This window comes from Mangifera indica, chromosome 17, assembly GCF_011075055.1.
Source record: "Mangifera indica cultivar Alphonso chromosome 17, CATAS_Mindica_2.1, whole genome shotgun sequence".
Taxonomy (NCBI): Eukaryota; Viridiplantae; Streptophyta; class Magnoliopsida; order Sapindales; family Anacardiaceae; genus Mangifera; species Mangifera indica.
Genome location: NC_058153.1, coordinates 12129080 through 12155485, shown reverse-complemented (window position 1 = coordinate 12155485; position 26406 = coordinate 12129080). Strand labels below are relative to the sequence as shown.

At 32.8% G+C, this 26406-nt stretch overlaps 1 protein-coding gene and 1 long non-coding RNA gene across 2 annotated transcripts; one reads left to right on the top strand and one right to left on the bottom strand.

Annotated features, from left to right (window-relative positions):
• Positions 1–769: 769 nt before the first annotated feature.
• Positions 770–25950, bottom strand: LOC123200330 (early nodulin-like protein 1). Its single transcript, XM_044615480.1, has 2 exons — positions 25761–25950; positions 770–1346 (listed from the first exon to the last, which is right to left on the bottom strand). The coding sequence occupies exons 1-2, from the start codon at positions 25948–25950 to the stop codon at positions 1069–1071; spliced, it is 468 nt and encodes a 155-aa protein (XP_044471415.1). The 3' UTR covers positions 770–1068.
• Positions 7114–8380, top strand: LOC123200331. The gene is made up of 3 exons (XR_006498529.1): positions 7114–7333; positions 7410–7894; positions 7972–8380. It is a non-coding gene; the product is annotated as an uncharacterized LOC123200331 (long non-coding RNA).
• Positions 25951–26406: the final 456 nt, after the last annotated feature.

The window sequence follows — 26406 nt, the reverse complement described above, 5'->3', positions numbered from 1 at the left end:
CACACAAAAATTATGGTAATATATATTTGACTCATTCTCACGTTTTTGTTTACTATATTTTTTATATTAATATTTTCATTTCTGCATTTTCACATTTTCATTTTTATGTTACTCAGTTGAATGATAACTTTGTGAGTCTCATTCAATTGTAAACAATTGCGTCTGATAGAAATGATAACGTTTGCATTAATTGCTGAGTTCGATCTTTGGAATTTGGAGTAGTGTTTTAGAAATACGTTTACTTTGTTGATGAAATTTTCAAGTGGGTTGGTTTATGGCTAAATCAGAAATGGCAAGAAGTAATAGTGGCCCATGTGATAAACCTGATAATGCATACGCAGAATACGGAGCCTCACTTCTTCCAAGTTCAGATCTCACAACAAAATAAGTCTATTACTTATAAAAAAAAAAAAAGCAATCACACTCACACAACACTCTTACATGTCAAATTTCACAAAGACAAACTGCGAAGTGTCAAAGTAATAGCAAATAAGAGGGACACACTAAGATATATTAAATGCCTTCTTATTGCTCTTTACTACTGTATAGCAGCTTATATTGCCAAAATCATAAAACTACAACAGATCATTTTCATATACGTACAGTTGCTCATATGATTTTAAAGAGAGACCATTTTCTTTCATTTAACACAAGATGAAAATATACATTCAATGAACTGCAACATTTCTTATGTCATAAATTGGGCATGAGACAAATTAGGTATTTTCAAAACTTAGTTCAAAATAGTAAAAATTAAGTGCAAGACCGACCACGTGTTAGAAATTAATATACTTACACCCATATGAACGTCTCAAAACTGCAAGTTCATATGAAGAGGACCCAAGAGAAAATCCTTTATAAGGACAGAATTTAAAACAAGATAGAAGCCAAGGAAGTCTTCAAAGTTCTGAGACTTGAGCAACCTATTCAAGGTACAATGTGAAGCAACATAACAAAATCAAATCCAATGCCCTTGAGTTAGTTCTCTTGATTCACTCGTGCAAGAAAATAATGGTTGTTTTATTCATATTAATCAACAATTTTATTCATACTGATTTTGTTTATTAACTAACCAAAAGGAAGTACTATTGGCATATCTTCGAAGAGGCCCATGGTTCTTGTCCTGACGTAACAAATACTATCAGGATTGACATGTACTCTTAGTTTCTGTCCTTTCTGACAATGCCCTGCAGCTCCACTTATGAAGTAGAAACGTCCAGAGAGCTCTAATTCAATGGTGGTGTTACCATCTCTGTATTCTTTTATGGGTCTCGATGTTTCACAGGCTTCATAGTCCCCCTTGCTAACTTCAAGTACTGAATCAGTCTTGTCATCGTACCTGAAAACTGCAAAGAAAACAGTTAAATTTAATAAGACTTTAATTGAGACTGAAGCATTGCATTAGTGAAAAGGGGAAATTAATTACTGAGATTATCGCCCGCTATGAACTCTCTAATTGCCCATCTATTGAAAGAATAATTGGCCGGTGGAATCGTCCATGAAGTTCATTGCCTCCAACCACATGTTCGTTCTTGTCACAAAAGGGAATGGCTTCAGAATAGGCGACCAATAAACATGTCATAATAGCTAACCAGATTTTGACGACTTGCATGTTTTCTTGTACAGTGAAAGCACCCATATTGATGATGAATTTAGGGTTTTGCTTATATTTATAGTGGGTTAAAAAGTTTAGGTCCCCCTCACTCAAAGGGAAGAAAATACTTCTAACTTTACTTCTATTCTAACTTAACTTCTATAAGAAATCAATATTTTTGTACCTAATCAGAAAATGAAATCACTTTTGAATTCTAATTCAAGTTATAACAAATAAAGCTGTAACTTTAGTTATTAACGTATTCTGCCATGCCATTTAATAAAGATTAAAAACAATATGTACCCTAACATATGTTAAATTGATACGATACAATAAATGTATTGTAGTTATACGATGATATGGATCGATACACCTTTTTGAAAAAAAAAATATGGCGTGATGAGGTTTATATGAGAAAATTTAAAAATTTAAAGGATGTTTGTGATATTTTTAAGATGATGACATTATATTTAGAATCCTTATTATTTTTTATTATTAGTGTTTGAAACAACATATTCTAGAACATAATATAATACACGATATATAATACAAAAAATTAAATTTTTAATATACAATACTATACATGATTTTGGTATCATAATTGTAATTATGTAGACAACTCATGAGAAAACAATCCAAGATAGGTGAGGAATCCCATAATTCATATAAAAATTCACTCATTCGATATCTTTTTAAAAGCTATTTCCTCTTTGCGACAATTCTCTTGTAAAAATTGTTTGTGCTTTGCTACAAAACTGTTCAAAGCATGGTTGTTAAATCGCATATTGTATTATATATTAAAAACTTAATTTTTCATATCATGTATTGAGTATCATATCATATGATACAATTTTTTAAAAATTAAATAATAAAATATTAAAAAAATATAAAAAATCTAATTGACATGTCATTATTTTAAAAAATAATTAAGACCTTGCCCAACTTTGTTAGATAACTAAACTCAAAACATAGTGATTGAACCTACAACTATTGTATCAAATACGTCCAAGTTTTACTTTTTGTTGTACTTTACTATTCAGTCCCAAATTAATCAGTCTAAACTTTTTACATAATAAATCATTTTACTCAAACCACAATCTATTACAAGGGAGTCATTTTACTTAACCACTCAAGCTAACCCTTATGTCAACGGGACACAAAGTTAGTCAATTCTAACTATCATTATTAACTTATCTTATATAAGACTCAAAATTTTGTATTTCTTGTTAGTCAATTCTAAATTAAATGCAAGTGACTAGAGAAGAGGGCAACTAGCAGAGAGAGTGAGGCTGGAAAGGAGTTGGCTCAGGAAGATTCAGGTAACACTTGATTTAGGCCATATGATTTAGAGGTCGGCGAGTGGGGCAAAACTGTTAGGCAGAAAGAATAAAATGGGCAACTAGCAAGAGAGTGAGGCTGGAAAGGAGTTGGCCCAGGAAGATTCAGGTAACACTTGATTTAGGCCATATGATTCAGAGGTTGGCGAGTGGGGCAAAACTGTTAGGCAGAAAGAATAAAATGGAATGAAGAAGGGAATTTTGGGGAAACTAGTGGGAGAGAGTTTGGCCTCTCGAAAGCAAGACCAGTCGGGTGGTTTTGTGGTTGCATTGCTTAGGTGTGGCTATATGCCTTTACTCTCAGATTCTATAAATGTTGGCCTAAATCAATGCCTACACTACTCATTATAATCAATTCTATGATTAATTTTTATCACAAGCGTGACAAAGATTCAAACCCAGACCTTCTTATTAAAAATTCTAATGCTTTGTCAGTTTTGTAACTTTAATATAATCACTTAACTTCGATTCTTTGAATTAGTCTACTGTTTTACCATTCCAACAAACCTTCTAAAACTGGTTGAATTTAATTCATATAAGCTCATCAAATATTCTGTTTGGTTCCTGAAAAACTACGTCAAAACAAAGATATGAAAAAAAATAAAAATAAATTTTCCTCATTCTTGCTGAATCTTACTGTTTCCAATCAAATCTAAATATAGACTAGAGTCAATACTCAGAGCAATAAAATAAAATCATCAAAAATAATATACATATAAATTAGCAAAAATAATGAGCGTAAAAAATAAAAATCATCAAAAATAAATAAATTGTGAAGCAAAAAAAATATACCGTACGCGCGAGGATGAGGTAGAGAGATTACGGGGATGATACGGCGTCGTAACTGGAGGATAAGAAGCAACAGTGGCTTCCATGTCGCTGAACAACCTCTTTGTTAATACCGTTTCTTCGTCAACATTTTATACCTTTTTTTTTTTTTTTAACTGTAATACCCAAGTTCGATGAAATTACATGGACACCCATTGTTTTTTAAAATGACACTTGACTGCCTTGAAGGTTAAACTGGACTTTTCCTTGTTTTAATCTTCCGATTGGTGTGGGTTCTTGATCTTGTTATAAATTTTAGTCTTTATAATGTGAGTTTGACTAAAATTTATATCGTGAACTTTAGTCTTTATAATTGCATGGCATTATACCATTTTCTCTCTTCATCTCTTACAACTTCTCCATTCATCTTTAGTTGATGAAGACAATTGAGGAAGAGCGGGGCGATCTTGTTGACTCTGGTGAACCGATGAAAAGACGGGCATTGTGGGTGAAAATAAAAAAAATTGAGTGGCAAAAACCAAGTTGATTCGTGTGATTCATCTTCCACAAAGCTAATCAATTGAAAACTCGATCAAGGAGTCAGCTGCGTCACTTGTCTTCTTCGAAGTTGATTCAATGAAAAATGCTGACTGTGGCTTCTTCTTTCGTCAGCTTTGTGATTCTGTTGGCCTTTTTTGGTCATCGGGGTCTACGTGCACCGTTGGCTTTGTCTCTGTCCCATCATCATCTTCAGAGATGCGAAAAAAATACAAACCATAAAAGAGAAAATGTAATTTTTTAAAACTTAATCTTGAAAAAAATTATTAAATTTCTAAATCAAGAAGGAAAAATGATATAAATTTTTATATTTTTAATATTATTAATTAAATGATAATTTTGTTCCTACAATTAACTTATTCTATTTATTTTAATAGGTAACTTGTGGGTAACGAATGTGAGATAGGTTTGCACTAAACCTTAAATGAGAATAAATCTTTTGGCCTTGAGGTTTTAATATAAATAAATAAATAAAATAAAATAAACAGATTTTAAATATTGTGCAATGTAAAATTCATGTGATGATCTTATCAAGACTAACTCTATAATCACTCAATTTCGAAAGTGTTTAAGTTTACGATAATATATTGAATATTAGAATAGATATTAGAAACAGATGTTATTATTGTTGGAACATACATTCCTATAGTCATAGTTACTTCATTAGCTTTTAACGATCGTTCAAACTTAGGAGGGGCAATCATTCTAAGTAATTTGAATATGACAATATATTTTTAGGTAATATGATTTGCTCAAAAGAAGGGAATATATATATATGTAAAGAGGATCAAAAAACCCATCCATCGATTTTTAAAAACTAACTTATGAGTCAAATTTTGTTAAAATGATCAAAGAGAGATAAGGGTAAAACCGTTATTTAACAAGAAATATTTGAAAAAACTAAAATTTTATTACTTTTTCCTCCCTCAATTTAAAAATCTAACAATTTCTCTCATCCAAAGTTTGAAATGTGACCAGTTCCTCTCTAAGGTTTTTTCTCCTTCTTTTCAGCAACCCATTCACTTTTAGCCGTCACCAGCCTTCCCACCCTCTTCTCGTCTCGCCGATCTTCAGTCTTCAGTGACCAATTTCATTAGACATCATTTTGGAGATGTAATTATCGTCGGCCAAGGTAGTACGAAAGAAAATGGTTGAACAAAGAAGCATGTGGTTCCTCTCAAGTTGGTGAGATGACTTTGGAGATGTCGATCTTCGTGTATAATGAAGACGAATCTTCTTCATTTGACTAAAGAGACGAAGATGACTTTGTCTCTTCGTAGACGAAATCAACCACTAAAAAGAGAAGATCAGACAACCTTGAAGATGGTGGGAAGTTGGTTGATAGTTGGAGAGGAGATGGTCACCGAAGGAGGAGGAGAAAAAAACCCTAGGTGTGAAAAGATAACTTTTCAAACTTTTTATAGGGGAAATTGTTGGTTTTTTAAACTTAAAAACAAAAATGTGATCAAATATTAGTTTTAAAAATATTTTTAATTAAATGACATTTTTACTATTAACCTTAACAAAAAAATTTAACCGAATTTGATTCATGGGTGATATTTTAGATTTTTAAAAGTTGGCAGGGGGTAGTTTAACCTTGGGTGGGAACAAGTCTTTTGACCTATAAAGAGGGGGTAGTTTAACCTTGGGTGGGAACAAGTCTTTTGACCTATAAAGAGGGAAAAAAGTGTTCCTTGAGGATATTACTGGACCTAATTGATTTCAACAAAACCACGGAGACCCAAACGTTCTTGGCCCACTATAAATAGGGAGAAGGACTATTTCCCACCCAACTTTAGATGCATTTTCAAAATGTTACCCACGGCAGATGAAAATCCACTTTTCCCACCCATGAGCCGTTAATATGGATGATTTCTGTTTGCATAAAGGTAAAATGCCTATTTTACCCTTGTTAGATGAAATGACAAAAATACCCCTCAATTGAATCTACAAAATTTATCCCAAAATTGATATAAGAGCTTTACCATTCACCCCTCTTAGGTTTTAGAAACTAATATTTCACCTTACCTAAAGTTTTTAAACTTTGAAAACTAACATTTTCACCCCCAAACCTAGGGTTTCCATATTTTTTAAAACGCAGCCGCCCCCCATAACTTTTAAAACTAGTAGTTTCACCCCCATTCTTCAACTTCATCTCCCGACGTCGTCTCCGGCGTCGTCACCGACCTCCTCCTTCTCTTGGTGCGATGGCGGTGGTGCGATGAAGAGATCTGCATCTCCTCGTCGCACGGTGCGACGAAGAGATGGAGATCTCTTCGTCGCCCGATGCGACGAAGAGACAGAGATCTCTTCGCCGCACCACTGTGCAACGAAGAGGTCTCTCTTCGTCGCTCCACCCAGACGATGAAGGAGGACTCTTCGTCGTCCTTCGTCGCTCGTTGCGTTCGTCGTCCTTCGTCTGTTCTTCCAGATCTAGACGACGCTTCGTCGTCCAGATCTGGGTGACGAAGGGCCGTCTTTCGTCGTCTTTTGTAGTCAGAGATGGGAGATCGGTCGATTGCGTCGGCCGTTGGTGGTGGCCGGTGAAGGAAGCAAACCCTAAGGGTGAAATCTAAACTTTTCAAACTTTGAGGATGGGTTAGTTATTAATTTTTAAAACCTGGAGGGGGGAAACGGTAAAATATTAAAGTTTTAATGTTTTAAATAGTAAATGATGATTTTGCCCCTCTCCCTAACTGAAAAATTGGACGGCAGTTTGGCCATGGGTGGGAAAAGTGGATTTTCATCTGTCGTGGGTGGCATTTTGAAAATACATCTAAAGTTGGGTGGGAAATAGTCCTTCTCCCCTATAAATATAAGCAAAACCCTAACTTGTCTCATTCTCTTCCCCTTGTCGACATCAATTCCGCCGCTTTTACATGATAAGAAATCATGGAAGTTGTGAAAATCTGGTTAGCTGTGACATGTTTATTGCTTATCTATTCTGAAGCCATGCCCTTCTGTGACAACAAAGAACATGTGGTTGGTGGCAATGAAACTTCATGGACCATTCCACCGTCCAATTATTCTTTCGACAGATGGGCAATTAGAGAGTTCGTAGAGGGCGATAATCTCAGTAATTGATTTACCCTTTTCACTAGTGCTTCAGTTTCAATTAAAGTCTTATTAAATTTAACTTTTTTTTTTGGCAGCTTTCAGGTACGATAACAAGATTGATTCAGTACTTGAAGTAAGTAGGTCGGACCATAAAGCCTGTGAAACATCGAAACCCATAAAAGAATACAGAGATGGTAACACCACCATCGAATTAGAGTGCTGTGGACGTGTCTACTTCATAAGTGGAGCTCCAGGGCATTGTCAGAAAGGACAGAAACTAGGTTTCGAGGCGGCCAGATGGGTCTTACCCTGGGATAACAGATACCATCAGGACTGACATATAACTCTTCCCCTTGTCGACATCAATTCCGCCGCTTTTACAGGATAAGAAATCATGGAAGTTGTGAAAATCTGGTTAGCTGTGACATGTTTATTGCTTATCTATTCTGAAGCCATGCCCTTTTGTGACAACAAAGAACATGTGGTTTTGGTGGCAATGAAACTTCATGGACCATTCCACCGTCCAATTATTCTTTCGACAGATGGGCAATTGGAGAGTTCATAGAGGGCGATAATCTCAGTAATTGATTTCCCCTTTTCACTAGTGCTTCGGTTTCAGTTAAAGTCTTATTAAATTTAACTTTTTCTTTTTGGCAGCTTTCAGGTACGATAACAAGATTGATTCAGCACTTGAAGTAAGTAGGTCGGACTATAAAGCCTGCGAAACATCGAAACCCATAAAAGAATACAGAGATGGTAACACCACCATTGAATTAGAGTCTTGTGGACGTTTCTACTTCATAAGTGGAGCTCCAGGGCACTGTCAGAAAGGACAGAAACTATGTTTATATGTCAATCCTGATAGTATCTGTTATCCCAGGGTAAGACCCATCTGGCCGCCCCGAAACCTTTTGGTTAGTTAATAAACAAAATCAATGAAAAGTACCAATAGTTTATATGAATAAAATTGTTGATTATTATGAATAAAACAACCTGTACGGGTGAATCAAGAGAAAGACCGATATTATATTTTTTGTTTTAGGAAAAAAATTACTGAAAAAGAAAATTGCAGACATTTGACACTTAGTTTGTTTGAGAAATGATAAGTTTATGTTAGTATTTTAAGTACAAGGTATAAGACTTAAATCACACATGAGTTTCTAATGTGATGTTTAAACGGCCTTAGACTTTTTAATCTTAATAGCTAATTTTTTAAGTATGATTCTCTTAAAATTCATATCATTTAGTATCAGAATCATTACTATGATCTTAAGGTTCATATCATTTGGTATCAGAGTCATCATCACGGAGACGTAATGGTATGTTACGATCTCAAATATAAGGTATGAAATTTGAATCTCACACTGAAAAATATAAACTTTTAGTGTAGGGTTTATATGACCTTAAACTCTTCAATTTTAATAGTATGTTAGAATATCAAGTGTAAGGTATGAAATTTGAATCTCACATTAAAAAATATAGGCTTCTAGTGTAAGGTTTATATGGTTGAAATGAAATTGTATACAATGCAAGCTCATTCTGGCGTAAGTGTCACCATGATATTTTTGTTTGCTCTTACTTTGTATATCTATTCTGCAAACAGCCTACATGGGTTGATAAGGGACATGGTCCTTGATTTGGAAATTCGAACTTCATAGACTTATTTGTAGATTCGGGACAAAGGTCCAATCAGAATATGTTGTATTAGAGTAGATTCTAGTCAAATTGATCTTTCTTTAATTTGACAAGACATTGATCTTAAGTTAAGCTCAAGCTCAACAAAACAGTTCGATTTTTCTTTAATTCAAGTTCAATTTATTCAAACCATACACAAAACCGCATTTAAGTTGGCTTCATTTGAATCTACCCCGAGAGTGTGTTGTGCGTGCATACATTAATACAATAATTATAGGGAGACATAGACACTCTTTTAAAATGACACAAATTTTCTATGAAATATTGACAATCGACCGTTAATGCTTATTTAAAATAAAATATTAAATATTAAGATGACTTTACAAATATAAAGCAAGCAAAAAACCCCACATTATAAGAAGTAAAAATTATCACAATATCAAAAACCCACAACCAATAGGGAGATTAAGACAGGGAAAAGTCCATTTTAACCTTCAAAGGAGGCAAGTGTCACTTTTAAAAAATAGTGGGTTTCATATAATTTCAACAAACTTAAGTATATTGTTAAATTACAAAAAAGTTATAAAATGTTGGAGAAGTAACAATATTAACACAGAGGTTTGCGCAGAAACATGGAAGTTGTTGTTGCTTCTTATCCTTCACTTATGACATTGTTTCATCCTCGTAATCTCTCTGTAAGTCATAATAATTATATTCAAGCAGAAATAATTAAACATCAAATTATCGTTCATGCAAATCATAATTACTTAAAAAAACAATTAATTATACTCATAATATAAATTATTATTACATTCATAAAAGAAATATAGGCGTTTTTAATAATACAACCCTAATAATCTTTGTGATCTATTACGAAATATTTATATTTCAATCACATAATTGAGTTGTCTCTTCTATATCTTTCATTTCAAAATTCTTAGAGAAATATTTCTTGGTTTTATGTAATAAACCAATGTCATTAGCAACAAACAAAATGTCATCAACATACAAAACAAAAAATAAATAAAGTTGCTCTTACTAACTTTCATATATACTGATCAACAATATTTTTTTGAAAACAAAAAAAAAAATGATATCATTAAACTTAAAATATCATTGTTGGAAAACTCGTTTAAGTCTGAATATCGATTCCTACATTCTTTAATGGTACTCATTGACATTCTCAAAATTTTTAATTTTGTTGTTAAGTTTGTCATCTCAAGAACATGCTCATACATGGTACATGAATCATCATATTTCATAGTGGTCAAAGTACTCATTTATGTATCAATAAGTGACTTTTCAGCAATTTAAGAATACTCTTAAATTCTTTGACAACATTAGTTTTAGAAATAGTTGACTTTAAATTGTTTGCAACTGTCATTCACATAAATATTAAGTTTGATCTATTTGATTTTTTCTAAACTTTATGTAATTTTTTTTTCATTATTGCTACTCCTATCAATAACAGTAGCAGATTTCTTAATTTTAAGTGTCAAATCAAGATTTAGATACCTAAGTAAAACTAGACCTGTTCACTCTAATTAGAGAAATTCAATTAATTAAATGAAGGAACAGAACAAGCATGCAAATGAAGTGAAACGGTAAAATACTTGCAAATAAAATTAAAATATTTAACATTAATGCTTTGAGTTATAGAGTTTATCACATAAATTTAGTTTCAAAATGTAACTTAAAATACATCAAAGTTTGCATTTGGGTGATACGAAGATATACAAATAGATACAATAATTGGTAACCACATATGTACTAATTAGATCAATTTGCCATCTTTGAATATGCAAAGTAAAACTAATAGAACATACTAATTACCACAATTATGTTTGTCAATTATAAAAACAAATAATTAACCTTTGGGTTAATCCCGGTGTGTCTCATAATACAAACTTTAATTTATCTATAAACAAACATAATCACATAATCTTAACATTATCTTTAAATATAAAAGTTTATGGGTAATTGAAAGTAAAAATAATAATAATAAATTATAATTTAAAATTTATTTACATTAAAATTTAGTCACTTTGGTGACTAACAAATCAACTATTATTCAAATTTTAAATTATAATAAATTTCTAACAATTCTTTAATATTTGTCACTGTTAATATTTTATATGTCACTTTTACATTAAAAAAACATTTATACATATAAAATTCATAATGAAAAATAAACTTTAAGAACCAATAACAATAACCTATTAGGAAATTAAACGACATGCAACAATTTTTCATCTCTTTTTTTCAATGCAACAATTTGACTATATAAAATTTTCCATAGTATTGTGCATACGAACGAGAGATTAATCTTATAGTCTTTATGGATACGTGAGTTTAAAATGTTCATCCCATACAATCCAATGTCTCCCATAAGCATGCATTAAGAGTTCTAGCGCTGTCACAAATACAGTGATACATTATTATGAAGCAAACCAAGATTAAGGAGGCAGCAAGTTTTTGACAACTATGTGGTATTGGATGTCAAACTAAAACTAGTTCTAACAAGGCATAGAAAAGAAGCCATCCCACCAGAATTTTGGGAATTATTAATCCATAACATGCAAAAACAGAAAACAATTGACAATAAAGAAAGCAAAACTAATCCATTATCTTGTATAGACTCTACTCTGAATTGCAAACGCAATAATCAAAATCCTCAAAATTAGTTTTTTCACAATTATCCATACTTTCATCCATATTTTAACCTTCATTAGTTACATTGAAATCTTTATCGGTTGCAAGACCAGCAGCTTCTGCTTTTTCTACCAAATAGAATAAACGCCTAATTGAAGAGTTCAAAATGTCATCACCATAGTCTTCAATGGTTTGAGGGTAAACAATTTTGAGATGCATCATGGATTGCCAGCCAAAGTGATACTGCCATGGATGCTCAGAATAGTTAAGAGTAAAAAAATCGCTCATAGAGTTGCCATCAAGGCAGAGGGATCGGGGGAGATTGAAGAGGAATTGATTTTGTGAAGTTGGATGAGTTTGTATGTATGTCAACAACTCACTATGTTGCCTTTCTTATAAACGAAACATAGGAAAGAATGGCAGTGGGTGTAATTTCAAATGAGGACCAAGGGTGGCATTGGAGTTGTATACCGCTCTCTGCAAAACCTAAAATTTTGCAATTGGTTTGAAAGCTAAGCAAAACTGTAATTTTAAGTTCCATTTCCTAATAATTTTTTTAATTTTTAGTTTTGATTCGATGAATTCAAACCGAACTTAATCCAGGTGAATCATATTTCATTGGAACATGTAGATGGTTTTAGAACATAAACACAATTTAATTATCACTTGACAAAGTTATTTTGGTGCGGAATTTATCTTTAATTCTAAATAGTTTGTATTTGTATGTAACATTATTCTTTCTAATACAAAAGATAAATAATGTTTAATTTTAATTTCGAATTTGAACTAAATTTTCTCTTCTTTTTTAATTTTATTTTGTCTTTATAACAAAAAGAGGCACCGTAACAAACTCTCCTAACAAAAAGATATAGTGACAAACATGTGCAGATTATTTTGGTGGTTCTAACTTGTAAGCAAACTGCCAACAGAGCGATTTACCCAACACGTGCCAGATACTGCAGGAAGTTGGGACATGATGAATACGTGAATCTGCAGGTCCTAAAAATCCACAAACACACAAAATCAATGAAACAACTCGCACATTGCATGACTTTGATCTCATTAGAAATTACACCCACTGCCATCCTATTTTCCTTTATAAGAAAGGCAAGACAGTGAGTTGTTCATACACAAACTCTTCCAGCTTTACAAAATCAACACCTCCTTGATCTCCTCTGATCCCTCTGCTTTGATGGCAACTTTACGAGCCCTCTTTTTACTCCAAACCATTCTGAGCATCTATGGCTATATCACTTTGGCCGCCAACTCCACGATGCAACTCAAAATTGTTCACACTGAAGCTATTAAAGAATATGGTGATGACTTTTTGATCTCTTGGTTTTAAATCTATTTGGTAGCAAAAGCAAAAGGCGGAGGTAATGCTGATCTTGATGCTCATACTGGTCTTGTAACTGATAAATACTTTTTTGTGAGTTTTTTTAACAGGCTGAACGGAACACGGGCAGTGACCGCACTGCTTTCAATGCCACTGAGTCACACACCTGTTACATTAACCTTCATCAATTACAAGACCAGCTGCTTCTGCTTTTGCTACCAAATAGATTACACGACTAATTGAAGAGTTCAAAAAGTTCACCATAGTCTTTAATGGTTTGAGGGTGCACAATTTGCAAAATCTTTTCATCAGTCTGTGAGAGTATGGACAATTGAAGTCCTATCAAAATCAGTTATGGTCTTTTATATGTGAACCTGATGCATGAAACACATGGAATGTCTTACGATCTAACCCTTCTGCTCTACCACACTCCGTATTTTGATTTAGCTAATTCTGGTTTTACATATTTGGTTTTTCGCATATTTTGTTCATCCCCTTCTAAAAACAAATTTGGTATCTGATTAGAATTTCTTACTTCGAAGTTCCATTTATATTCTTACTGGATGAAACATTTTCATGTCAGTCGTGGTGTTTCCTGCAGGTTGCACATTGCCGAAGTTAAGCCATGTGCATCAGATCTCGGAATCATCCTTAGAACCAGCAGGCCAGACCCTTCTTCTGGTATGCAAACATGTCGTTTGGCAACTGGCTATTGGCTTTTATTTTAATTTGGCATCTAATAATCGATAAAAATCGTATTGATTCTTATCAAAGAAAGACAGGATTAACAGAGGCTGTTCAAACAGGTACAGGTCAACTAAATGGGATTCCCATCGCAATTGCGGTTATGGATTTTCAGTTTATGGGGGGTAGTATGGGATCCGTAGTAGGTGAGAAAATCACCAGTTTGATCGAGTATGCTACCAATAAATTTTTACCTCTTATTCTGGTGTGTGCTTCCGGAGGAGCATGGATGCATGAAGGAAGTTTGAGCTTGGCTCAAAAAATGAAATAAATGCCTAGGGCTGTAGGCTATTTAAAAGTTATCCAAGTTGAGTTATGAAAATATGAATGCTCTTTTTTTCTTCTTCTTAAAAAGAAGAAAAAAAAGGACTTAAATCTCTGAATTTTATATATCTATTTGATATTTGACATTCTAATTTGATACATAATAGTTTCGAATCATTTTTTCTTGAGACGTATGAGGAGAAAACCTCTTATACGTTTTTAGGGGGGTGTACTGTTCATTTATATCTATCCCAATGAGCCGTTTATCGAATCGTTGCAATTGATGTTTGATCCCAAAGAGAAGGAAGAGATCTTCGGAAAGTGGGTTTTTATAATCCGATAAATAATCAAACCCATTTAAACGTTTCTGCTATTCTATATTTTCTTGACAAGGGTGCTCAACCTACAGGAATTGTTCATGATATTTTAAATAAGGCGGGGGTTTTTACGCAGTTTACTCTTAATCAAACGAAATTCTATTAAGTAATAGGACCAAAAAAAGGGTTGTAGAAGACTCCTATATCTCTTCCGTTCAACCATGCTTGCTGGAAATATTCTTTAACAAAAATTTTGCTCCGCTTGAGTTGAACTTAACTCTAGTTCACAATTACTTATCTCGTTATAGCGATCTCATAGTTGGGAAAAAAAATTATTTACAGTCACACTTAAATGGCATGATTAAGGCTCTTAACAGTGATGGAATAACTTAAGGCTAAATTAGAACCGAACCTGAACAGGTCTAGTTCAAGCTCTGCTTGAATCTAGAGCAGTTAATTTGCATTGGACGCACTTGAACTCGCGCTAGAGGAGAAGAATTACTGGAGAAGAAAATGAAGAAAAAATCATTGGTGAAGTGAGCTTTAAGAAGATTCAACTAAACTTAGATCTATAAACTTAATTAAAGATTCTTTTTTTTTTTTTGATTTTGCAATATAATGATCTTGAATTGTGTCGGGTCATTCGTACCAAAAATTCTACTTTTAATTTGGGTTGAATACGAACAAAACTGAGTTTAAACACCCTTGTCTTGAGTTTGACTTGTTTTACAAATAATTTTACTTTAGTTTGGTTGAAATTAGTTAAATGAAAATAAAGAATGGTTCAAGCCAGGCTTAAATGAAGATAATTCAGCTTGAAAAGAGCCAATCGACATTTCTCCATTAAACAATCAATAATTACAAGTCATTATCGTCGACTTGATAGTCCGTGAAGTTTCATAGCGAACAAGCACGTTATTTCTTGTCACAAAAGGGAAAGGCTTCAAATAGAAAAGCAATAAACCAGATAAGACAATCACTTTCTCTTGTTTAATCACATGGGGCCAGTATCTTTTCATTTAGCCATAAACAAACCAACCAACTCGAGGATTTCATCAACAAAGTGAACTTATTTCTAGGGTCAAATATACAGTTTTGTTTTTCAGCCGACAAATTGGCTGCATCACCAGTACGTATGTGGCACATTTAGTGTAAATTTCTCTCTCTGTTGTCTCATTAGTTGCGACAACACTTGTTGGAGTTGATTTCATGGTGATCAGAATCAACCAGATTGTCTATCTCACATGGGACCGCTATCTCGTCTTGAATATTATTTTATTCTTGGTTTGAGGAATGATTGAGTGGGACAGGTTAGAACCACCAAAATAATCTGCACATGTTTGTCACTTTCGGTAAGGTAATAGATAAAAGAATTTGTCAAGAATGAATAAATGGTTTTAAATTAAAAATAAAAAATTTAATAATATATTATTTATATATTTAAATTGTGTACTAAATTAAAAATATATATATATAATTTTATTAGTTTAAAAATAAGTAGACAAACTACTAATTACAAGGAATGAAAACAAAGTTAGCAATCACGAAAAGAGAAAAGGGTTGGTGACATGATGGATACGCGAATATGCAACTACTAAAAATCCACAAACACACACATAATCAAAGAAACAACTAACACATTGAACGGTTTTGATCTCATTAGAAATTACACACACTGCCATCCTATGTTTTGTTTATAAGAAAGGCAAGATAGTGAGTTGTTGATACACAAACTCATCCAACTTTACAAAATCAACACCTCTTCAATCTCCTCCGATCCCTCTGTCTTCATGGCAGCTTAATTTACGAGCCATTTCTTTACTCTTAATTATTCTGAGCATCCATTCCCATGTTCAAATCAAGTTGAGGTTCCTTATACAATCTGTTCCACCTCAATGTTCAAGCTCCCATACGCTGATGGAACTATAGCTGGAAGTGTTGTCGCAAAAGATCGATTTATATTCCGATATTCAAATGAAGATGGTACGTGTCATTTTGTTTATATGTATAGTTTTATTTGTTGTGAAGCTGGCTGAGAAGTTGGGGCTGAGGAGGCAATATGATTTTTTCAAGCTTGGGAGTTATGCTCCTTTGGGAACAAAACTAGTTACCTTGATGTTTTTCTATATATGATATTTTATCTGGCTGATGAAACTGATTTTTATTTAGATGCTGAAAATTTGTTTTATCAAAGAAACAAAAATGTATTTTGCTTGGTTATGGGTCGACTAACCAGAATGGTCACAATTATCTCTCAATTATAGGATTGATGACTCAGTAAAACTGTAATGTTGCTTATGATCTTATTGGAAACAAATTATTTGTCCACCAGATGGACTGTAGTGATCTTGATGGAGGTGAAGCAAATTGTTTTGTGCAGAACTTAAAATGGGTCAAAAGTTGAAGGAACAAGCTTTTACGATGTAACTTTTATAGCTTCCATCCTGCTGTTTGGGCCAATGCAGCTCTGTTGAGTCATCAATCTTATAATTGAGAGATAATCATGACCACTATAGTTACTCGGATCAATTTCCAAGCAAAATACATTTCTGCTTCTTTGATAAAACAAACTTTCAGCATCTAAATAGAAATCTATGTCATCAGCTAGATGAAACATCATATATGAAAAACCATCAAGGTACCTAGTTCTGTTCCTAAAGAAACACAAATCCCAAGCTTAAAAAAGATCATATTGCCTCAATCTCAACTTCTTATTCAGTTTCACAACTAATAAAATTATACATATAAATAAACTATCCATTTCTCTCGGTGCTTAGTCCAAAAACTCCCTATAATTTTTATATAAATGTATATAAAATTAAATTAAGATTCATTATATTGTTTATAAACATATAGGTTTGTATCAAATCGGCTTGTTTTAGTTGAGCAATTGATTCGAATTAAATTAGTTCAGATTACCTTAAATAAAACAGATAAAATTGCTAACAGGAGAACATGGTTCTCTAATGTTCTTTTACACGAGCTTTTATTAATATTTACCATAAACCCAAATCTAATTTTAAGTTCATATCAATCACTTTCCAAAAGTTTTAAAACATGTTTTAAATAACAGTTAGGGTTAAATTTAAATTGAGTCAAGTACAAATATATAGACTGATTTGAGTTTGACTCAAATTTGTTATACTTATTGAAATTGAATTCGAACCAAGGTTAAGTTGGCAGGATATATCATTGGAAAGATGTCGATGAAGAAATAATACTATCAATGAGATAAACAATACTATTAATGGGATAAATAGTGTTATCAATGCGATGAGTAGTGCTATCAACTCATTTTCAAAACAATTCATATTTTCTACACCCTCTATTAAAACATTCTTTTAAAGTCATTAGTGTAACAATTGTAAACATAGACTCCTAAACAGTAAGTCAAACTATATTAGAAAAAACTATCATATGTCTAATTCTTTGTTCGTATTTATCTCACATCACCATAATGGATAATATGATTTATTAAAGAATTCTCAACATTGTTACCAAAACTTGCATAAGACTCTGAATTTCATACATCAGTTAGTGGCTAGAAGTCTCGTCTATAGGGACATTTTTATGTGTATTTTATTTTATTATGTTTTTAAGCAGTTTTGGTATAGAAATTGCCATATTTGATAAAAAAAATATTATATGTTCATAAATAATATAAATGATAAATGGATTTTGGCTATTATACTTTTAATAGGATTCTAAGTTTTTGAAATGGGACGCTGAACGGGTTGAATCATAAGAAAGTTGTGTTTTGATGGAACCATGAAGGAATCGTTTTAGGCCAAATGACTGTTTCCCATCCAAAGTTTGATGAAAATATGTTGCCACCCTTAAAATTTAAATAAATCATTTTTTTCTTGTTATTAAAGTCTAGCTTTTAATTTTAATTTTATATTATTTTCTCTAAATATTATAATAAATTTAGTATCAATCACCCCCTAATGTTATAAACAAATAACTGTAACTGTAAAATTCTTTATTTTTTTCTTTTTTCTCTTGATCTTAACTTCATCATATATAAATTTAAAAATTAACTATTATTAGTGTATTCATCATTGGTGGGCCTGGACATGATCCGAGCTAGTTCGGTCTTGAAAGTTGATTCGGCTCGATTTGAATCAAACTCAAGCCAAAAAATTTGGCTTGTTTTTAGTTAGAGTCGAACTTGAGCCAAAGGGTATTCGACTTAGTTCAACTCGAATGAATAATGTCCTAATGTAATTTCTTGTGCAGATACTCTTGCTCTAGTTGCAAAGAACTCAATTATCACTACAGTAAGAACTCCATCAAATTATCTTCAAACTTGTTTTTCACATTTTCATATTTTTTAGATTTCATTTCTGGCTTACCATCCTCTAAATAGAGAGACCATTTTTTGAATATTTCAATCTGATGTAAAGATGAGATGATCTTCAATTTTCAATACTGTTTAGATATAACCAAGTCAGTTCGATCTCGAAAGTTGATTCAACTTGATTTAGTTCAGCTCAAAATTTTTAGCTTGTTTTTTAATGCGAGCTGAACTAAAGTTGAGGGGTGTTCAGCGTCGACTCGGCCCGAATCCACCCCTAATCATTGGCAAAGTCAAGATTGCACTGATTGGTGTGATTCCCAATATCATTCATGATGAATTCAGTTGATGGCAATTAGTTTTAAATTTATTTTATTATTATTATTAATTAAAAATAATATATATTATGTATTAAAACATATTTTATAAAATTTTAGGAGCAAAATGTTATTTAGTTGAGATCTTTTTTGTCTTTCAACGCTATATGAAAATTTAAGTAATTTTATTAACAAATTTAACTTACGGAACTTTTTTTATACTTAAAAGGTCAGAATTATCCTATTATCAAACCTTGGGTGGAAAATAATTATCCGATCAACTATTTTGTAAATAACTTTTTTAAAATTAAAAGGGTGAAAATCCTTTCATCAAACCTTGGGCGGGAAATAGTGATATGGGCAAAATTATATGGCTTCTTAATATATATAGACGAGGTTTCGAATTAGGTGATTGTGAAATTTGCAGTCGTGGTAGGTAACCTTCGCTTTCTAACCATTTTTATATCTTCGAATTGGAAAAATTGCAGGTTGCTCACAGTCACTTTGCAGGATGCCAATGCCACCCTTCTTCCTCGCCACAAATTACAACCATTGCCATCCAATTTTTGTTTTATAAGAAAGAAGTTCATAGACAACTCATCATCCCAACTTTACAAACAAGCACAGAAACACCTCTTCTCCTCCCTCCGGCTTTATGCCAACTTTCCAAGGTCTTTTGCTTAACTGATTTTGATCGTTAGGCACCTACGATCAATACCCATGTTCAGATCCTTGCAAAACCTGCTCCTCGGTTAATGAATGCATGTTCCAGATCTGATATGCCGGTAGATCTTCAGCTGAAGGTATCGTTGCAAAAGAGCCATTCACATTTCAATCATCCGACGAAGGTAATACAATTGTAAAAGATGTGGTGTTTGGGTGCCGTAGTAAGCTTTCTAAAACTAAAAACTTAACTCTGTTGTCAAGAAAATGGGCAACACATCTAAGTTAGGGAACATTTATTGAGGCTATGGCAACTGATCTAGGTGAGGCCACGGTGAAGTTGCCGTACAATAGGAAAATGTGCTCCCTATTTTCTTGATAATGGAGTATCCATTTCTTTGAGTGTGTCCAAGGCCAAAAATTCTCATTAAGTTTTTACTTTTAGAATGCTCTCTACCACACCCAAACATCACATTATTATAAATTGTATCATCTTCGTCCGGATATTGACATGTGAGTAGCTCTTTTGCAATGACATCACCAATTGCAGTTAAATATGTGATTTGAATGCTTGACCCCCACAATATTTTACAGCAACATTTCTGCATTTCCTATCCATGTGAATCATAGTTAAATAAATAAAATTAGGAATTAATTTGATTTGAGTCAATCTGACTTTTAGGTCAATTTAAACTGTTTCTCGTTGATATACAATATTACTAGAAGATTCTCAATGGAAAGAAGAGTATATCGATCTCGATCTAAGCCATTGAGTTAAAATTCGAATTCAAACTCAAAATCAATTGGTTTTAGTCAAATGATAGATTCAAACTAAATTACTTTAGATTAAATCCAAATTGCTAACGGAAGAACATGTTCTCAAATATTCTTTGCTTTCAAACTTGTATTAGAATTACCATAAAACCAAATGTAATATTAAGTTCCTGTTAATAATTTTTTTGAAGTTTTAAAATATGTTGAGTATCCCATGTTAATTAAGCATAACTTTTTAAGATTTTTTTTTTACTGTAACAAAAAAATCTTATTTGAGTTAGATAGATTAAACTAATCACAGTAAATAAGTAAAACTTTATCCTAATTATTAACTTCACAATTATTATATCAAAAAATAAAATATTTAATTTTAATATATCATCGGTCAACCTAAAACTCAAACCCCCTCACCTTTTAAGTTCATCCTCGTCAAACCTTCAAGGTAACCTCCTCACAGAAACTTTCCCCAGTATTAATGGTTCTATCACAACACAATTTTCAAATGATTCAAATCAGAATCGTATCTTCAAACCATTCAACGTCCCATCATAAAAAGTCAGAATTATGAACCGCAACAAACTCTCCTAAAGTGGCAAACACGTGCAGATTATTTTGATGGTTCTAATAAATTGTGAGCTAACTGCTAAGATAAAAACTCCTCTCTAAACGACTAAATTACCCTCGGTTCGTATAACATCCAGCCCATTCGACGATTCCTCAAACCATTTTGTCACTTTTAGCCTAATCATCAGGTTGTCTTCCCTGGGAAGCCGATCGTCTTCCCAGACGAAGACGACGGCTTCGTCTTCGTCTGGGAAGACGAAGAACTTCGTCTTCCCCAACGAAGTTCTTCGTCTCCCACCGCTTTTCCGGCGACGATCGGACCTCCAAATGGGAGGAAACCGATCACCGGAAGGAGAGGATTCTTCGGGAGGGAGAAGCCGTCGGCAACGGAGCCGGAGAGGTCGCCGGAGATTTCAAAACCAAACCCTAGGGTGAAACTGCCATTTTCTTAAACTTAGGCTGGGGGAAAATTTTTTTTTTCAAACTTTAGGGGGGCAAAAGGAAATTATATTTTAGTTTATTTTTTAATATTATAGAGAAAATGACAATTTTACCCTTAACCCCGTTAAATTTAACTGGCCATGGGTGGGTGTTTGGTATTTCCATAGTTAAAGGGGGGAAACTTGTCATTACAGCATACCTTGGGTGGGAAATAGTCGTTTGGCCAGAATAAAATCATATTCAAGAAGAGACAGTGACCCCATGTGATAAAGAAGAGGTAGTCAAAATCTGGTTTATTGCTTGTCTATTTGAAGCCTTTCCCTTTTGTGGCAAGAAAGAACATGTGGTTGTTGGCAATGAAACTTCTTGGACTATGAAGTCCATGATAATGACTTGTAATTATTGATTGTTTAATGGAGAAATGTAGAGTGACTCTTTTGAATATAGTCAGATTCAAATTGAGGAAACACTATTGTGAATTTGATTTGGGTCATAACTAAAATCATTGGATCAGATTAATTCATAATTGAATCGAATAATATAATTCTTAACTACAATTCAATTATTGAATTAAACTATTGTGCTAATACTAATGTGGTGTTATACTAATATCATATATAATTAAAAATTATTTTAAAATTTTAACTGTCATATTGACATTATGTTAATATCACCAATTTGACTAGTTAGTTGAACTGACCTTTTGATAATTAATTTGAAATTAATAATATATGGCGCAAATGGTTGTGTCGAGTCCTGACCCACGAAAAGGTAAGCCTTATGAGTTGTGTCATCATATAATTAGATGATTTTGAATTAAAGATTAAATAATATTCAATCAAATAATGACACATCATCTGTATATCCAAATTATGTACTAAAAATATGTATACATAGCATTATTCGATTAAAATAAGGGTAATCTAATTGATTTTCCTATAGATAATATGTATTGATGTGATTAAGTTAAAATCATTATACACACACACACACATTAGCATGATATGAATTTTGACTTTAGTATATATAATAAAAGGGTCAATCGGATTAGTAAGTTATATTGGTAATGTTAGAGTCATATCAATATGATATAATTAAAATATAATTTATAATCATATGACTTTAGTATAATGTCAAATTGCCATTAACATAACAGTCTAATTTGACGGTTGAACAACAATTTAGTAATGTTTAATTTATTCAATTATGAGTCAGTTTAATCGAATGATTTTACCCATGAGTCTAACCAAATTTAGCACCAAATCCTAATCAAACTGATTAATGCAATTAGAGTTTTAAACAATGATTTAGAATAGGGTTTTATGAATTTGAATATGTCTATATTCAAGAGTCAATATGCATTTCTCCCATTAGGGCTGGATTCGAATAGAGCTTGTTCGAGCTTGAGTTACTCGTCAAATTTATCAATTAAAAAATTTTGATACAAAACAATATCGTTTCAAACAATATATATTAAAGCAACATTGTTTTAATAACAAAATAATTAAAAATTCTAGCTCAAAACGAGCTAAACCGAACTGAGTTTGAGTTTAGCTTCTACGAGCTCGAACTCTACCATATACAAATCGAGCAAAGCTTGAGTTTGACTCAACTCGAATTCAACCCTGTCTCCCGTAATGAGTCTATTCAAACAAAAATTCAATTAAGGGCTAGTTGAACTCATTAGAAAAATTGGTAATATTATCGTGATGTCAATATGACATACTTAAAAAATAAAAATAATTTATAGTTACATATTGTACACACTAACATCATATTAACATGAATCTGACGATATGATTTGATGATTAAACTATGGTTTGATGGTATTTACTTAACTCATCCGCTATATATGACACACATTTATAGCCAACAATTTAGAATATTAATTATTTTAGCCTGTTTTTTAGTCTTATATACATATGTAGTCACTATTTTCCTTATTATACATATATAGTTTCAAATATAAAATATTTAAAATATTCTTTAAAATTAAAACTCACCCAACCAAACTTTCTACTCATCCAACCAAGGCATAAAGTCATCAGCCAACTCACCTATTCATCTTGTCAAGACATAAAACTCATCACTTATTAAGCCAATATCAATCAAGGTATAAAACTTACGACTTATTAAGTAAATATCTTTTTTTTTTTGTTTTAAAAATATTATAAAATCCGGCCAACGAATTGGGCCATGGCCGGGTTGGTTCTTAACTTGTAGTTGAGTTGGAGGAAGCTAGTCCAATGGCTAACCTAACCAGCCATGGCCGACCGGACAAGAGCTTGTCTCTAAGCTTGGCCACACCAAAATTCCCAGATCTAGTATCCTTCACAATCTCATACCTCTCCATGTTTATCTCTTAAAAAATTATCAGACTTTAATCCCTGAAGCCTCCAAGATTTCAATCCCTCTACTCTGTTTTCTAATCCCTCCCCTCTGTTTATACGTTTCTTTCCTGTTTTTTATTACCGCCATAGAGATTAAATCTTATCTCACTTTTAGAAAACCTCTCAATGCGTTCTTGTATCACCGGCTGCACAATCTGCAACCAAAACCACACTTACACACCTGCATTATCATATTCATATCTCATTCTTACACAATCATTTTCCTCAACGTCTATTAAATTTGAATGAAACTGTGTAAACAGTGGTGGCTGGGCTCTTCTTTTAAAAAGAAACTCAAATCGAAATTTGGCTAAATATGTATAGCAAGAATTGAAGAACCAGACCGAACCAGCCGGTTGGACCATGAACCGATACTATTCACAGTTCCTTAGCCTGCAGAACCGTTTTATGCTTGATTTCAGATTGGATCGCGGGCGAACCGACGGTTCCACCAGGTCTGTGGTCCAACCCAGTTCAAACATAAAACGGTTCTCTTCTTTATATAAAATCAATTTATTTTCTTTTATTCCTGAAAACCTTGACCGCCAACAACTTTTCTCTAGTTCTCCATTCAAAGTGTCATTGCTGCTGTGATCTTTTGCCAACGACTACATGACGACTAGGGCTGGATTCGAGCCGAGCTAGCTCGAGCTCGAGCTCGGCTCGGCTCGGTTCGAGCCCGAAACGAGTCGGGCTCAGCTCGGCTCGATCGAGCTCGAGTCGAGCCCGAGCTGGCTCGGGTTGGTTCGGTATATTTTTTTAAAAATTTTTTTATACAAAACGGTGTTGTTTTGATCCATATATATACACAAAACGGTGTCGTTTTGATATAAAAAATGAGCCGAGCCGAGCTAAAAACGAGCCGAACTCGAACCGAGCCGAATTCGGTTCGAGCTGAACTCAAGCCGGCCATTAAAAAGCCGAGCCGATCGGGATCGGCTCGGCTCGAATCCAGCCCTAATGACGACGGTTGTTTCTGCTACAGTTGACGACTACATGATGACGGTTGTTTCTGCTACAGTTGATGACAATGGTGTTAACAGTTATTATATTTGCAGCAGTTGACGACAATGGTTGTTGACAAGTATGCATAGCATAAAATTGTGTAAAACACATGAAATTAGATATAAATTTTTTAAGTTTTTACATAAAATTAGAAATTTGGTGGGATCGGTCGGTCAAAATAGTCCAACCAAAACCAATACTTAAAACGATTTTTGTCTCGATCTAGTTCTGAAAACCTTGATGTATGTAGGAAAAAAGATGACTAAAAATGTATAAAAGGGAAAAATGTGGTTGAAAAAAAATAATATCCGCTACAATTTCACTCATATTAACCATAAATTTTTTGCACTGATTTTTTATTTCTGTGAATCAAAAGGAATTATTATTGATTATAGTTACTAATTATATATATGAAAAACTATATATATAAAGTATAAAAAATTATACGATTGATATATTAAATATGATAAGAGTATATAAAAAATTTTATAATTTTAAAAGATGTTTGTAATATTTTTTTAATATAATAGCACGATAATTAAAATTTTTATTATTTTATTGTTATTTTTTCAAAAAATAATTATCCTAAAATATGACAGAAGCATCGTTAAAAAAGAAAATGGTTTTTAATATATAATACACTTCAATAAGGATAGCCGAGCGGTCTCGTCCTCCAATAACAAACCAAATCAGGATTGGCATATATATCTAGTTTCTGTCCTTTCTCACAGTGCCCTGGAGCTCCGCTTATGAAGTAGAAATGTCCACAGCACTCTAATTCAATGGTGGTATTACCATCTCTGTATTCTTTCATGGGTCTCGATGTTTCACAGGCTTCATAATCCAACCCACTTACTTGAAGAACTGAATCAGTCTTGTTATCGAACCTGAACGCTGCAAAATATATATACATATATATATATATATAAAAGGTTAGGTGTTGATTGAGTTGAGGGAACAGTTCAGTCTAACCGATAATCAGATCGATAAATTGTTTAAAAAAAATTGAAAATAATTTTATATAAGTAGTGAAAGGAAATCAATTACTGAGAGTATCGCCCTGTACAAACTCGTCAATTGTGTTTGCCCATTCATCGAAAGAATTGTTGGAAAGTGGAATCGTCCATGAAGTTTCATTGCCTCCAACCACAAGTTCTTTCTTGTCACAAAAGGGAACAGCTTCAGAATAAACGAGCAATAAACATGTCAGAGCTAACCAAATTTTGACAACTTCCATGTTTTGTTGTCCAGTGAAAGCAGCAAAATTGATAATGAGAAGGGGAAGAGAATAAGAGAAGTTAGGGTTTTGCCTATATTTATAGTGGGTTAAAAACGTTTGGACCCTCCCACATAAAAGGGAAGAAGATACTTCCAACTTCTATTCTTATCCTATGTCAACATAGGAAATCAATATTTTCATACCAAATCTGAATAGGAAATCAGTTGTGAATTTTGAATTCAAATAGTAATGAATAAAACTATAACCTTTTAAACAACTCATGAGAGTACAATCCAAGAAAAACGAGGAATCATTCATATCTTAAAAAAAATAAAAACTATTCTATCCATTTTATATATTTTAAAATATAATTATAGCACTAAAAGTTTGTAATATAATATTGATTTTTTTAATTTTTTGTTTTATGTTTAGTTTTTTGGGATATAATCATCATTTTTAAAACTACTGAAAGGC

Excerpts from the sequence above, each read along its gene's own strand:
- LOC123200330 (XM_044615480.1), bottom strand. The coding sequence starts at position 25,950 with ATGGAAGTTGTCAAAATTTGGTTAGCTCTGACATGTTTATTGCTCGTT. Across the intron at positions 1,347-25,760 it reads TGTACAGGGCGATACTCTCA|TTTTCAGGTACGATGACAAG; the intron begins GTAATTGATTTC and ends TTTTCTTTGCAG.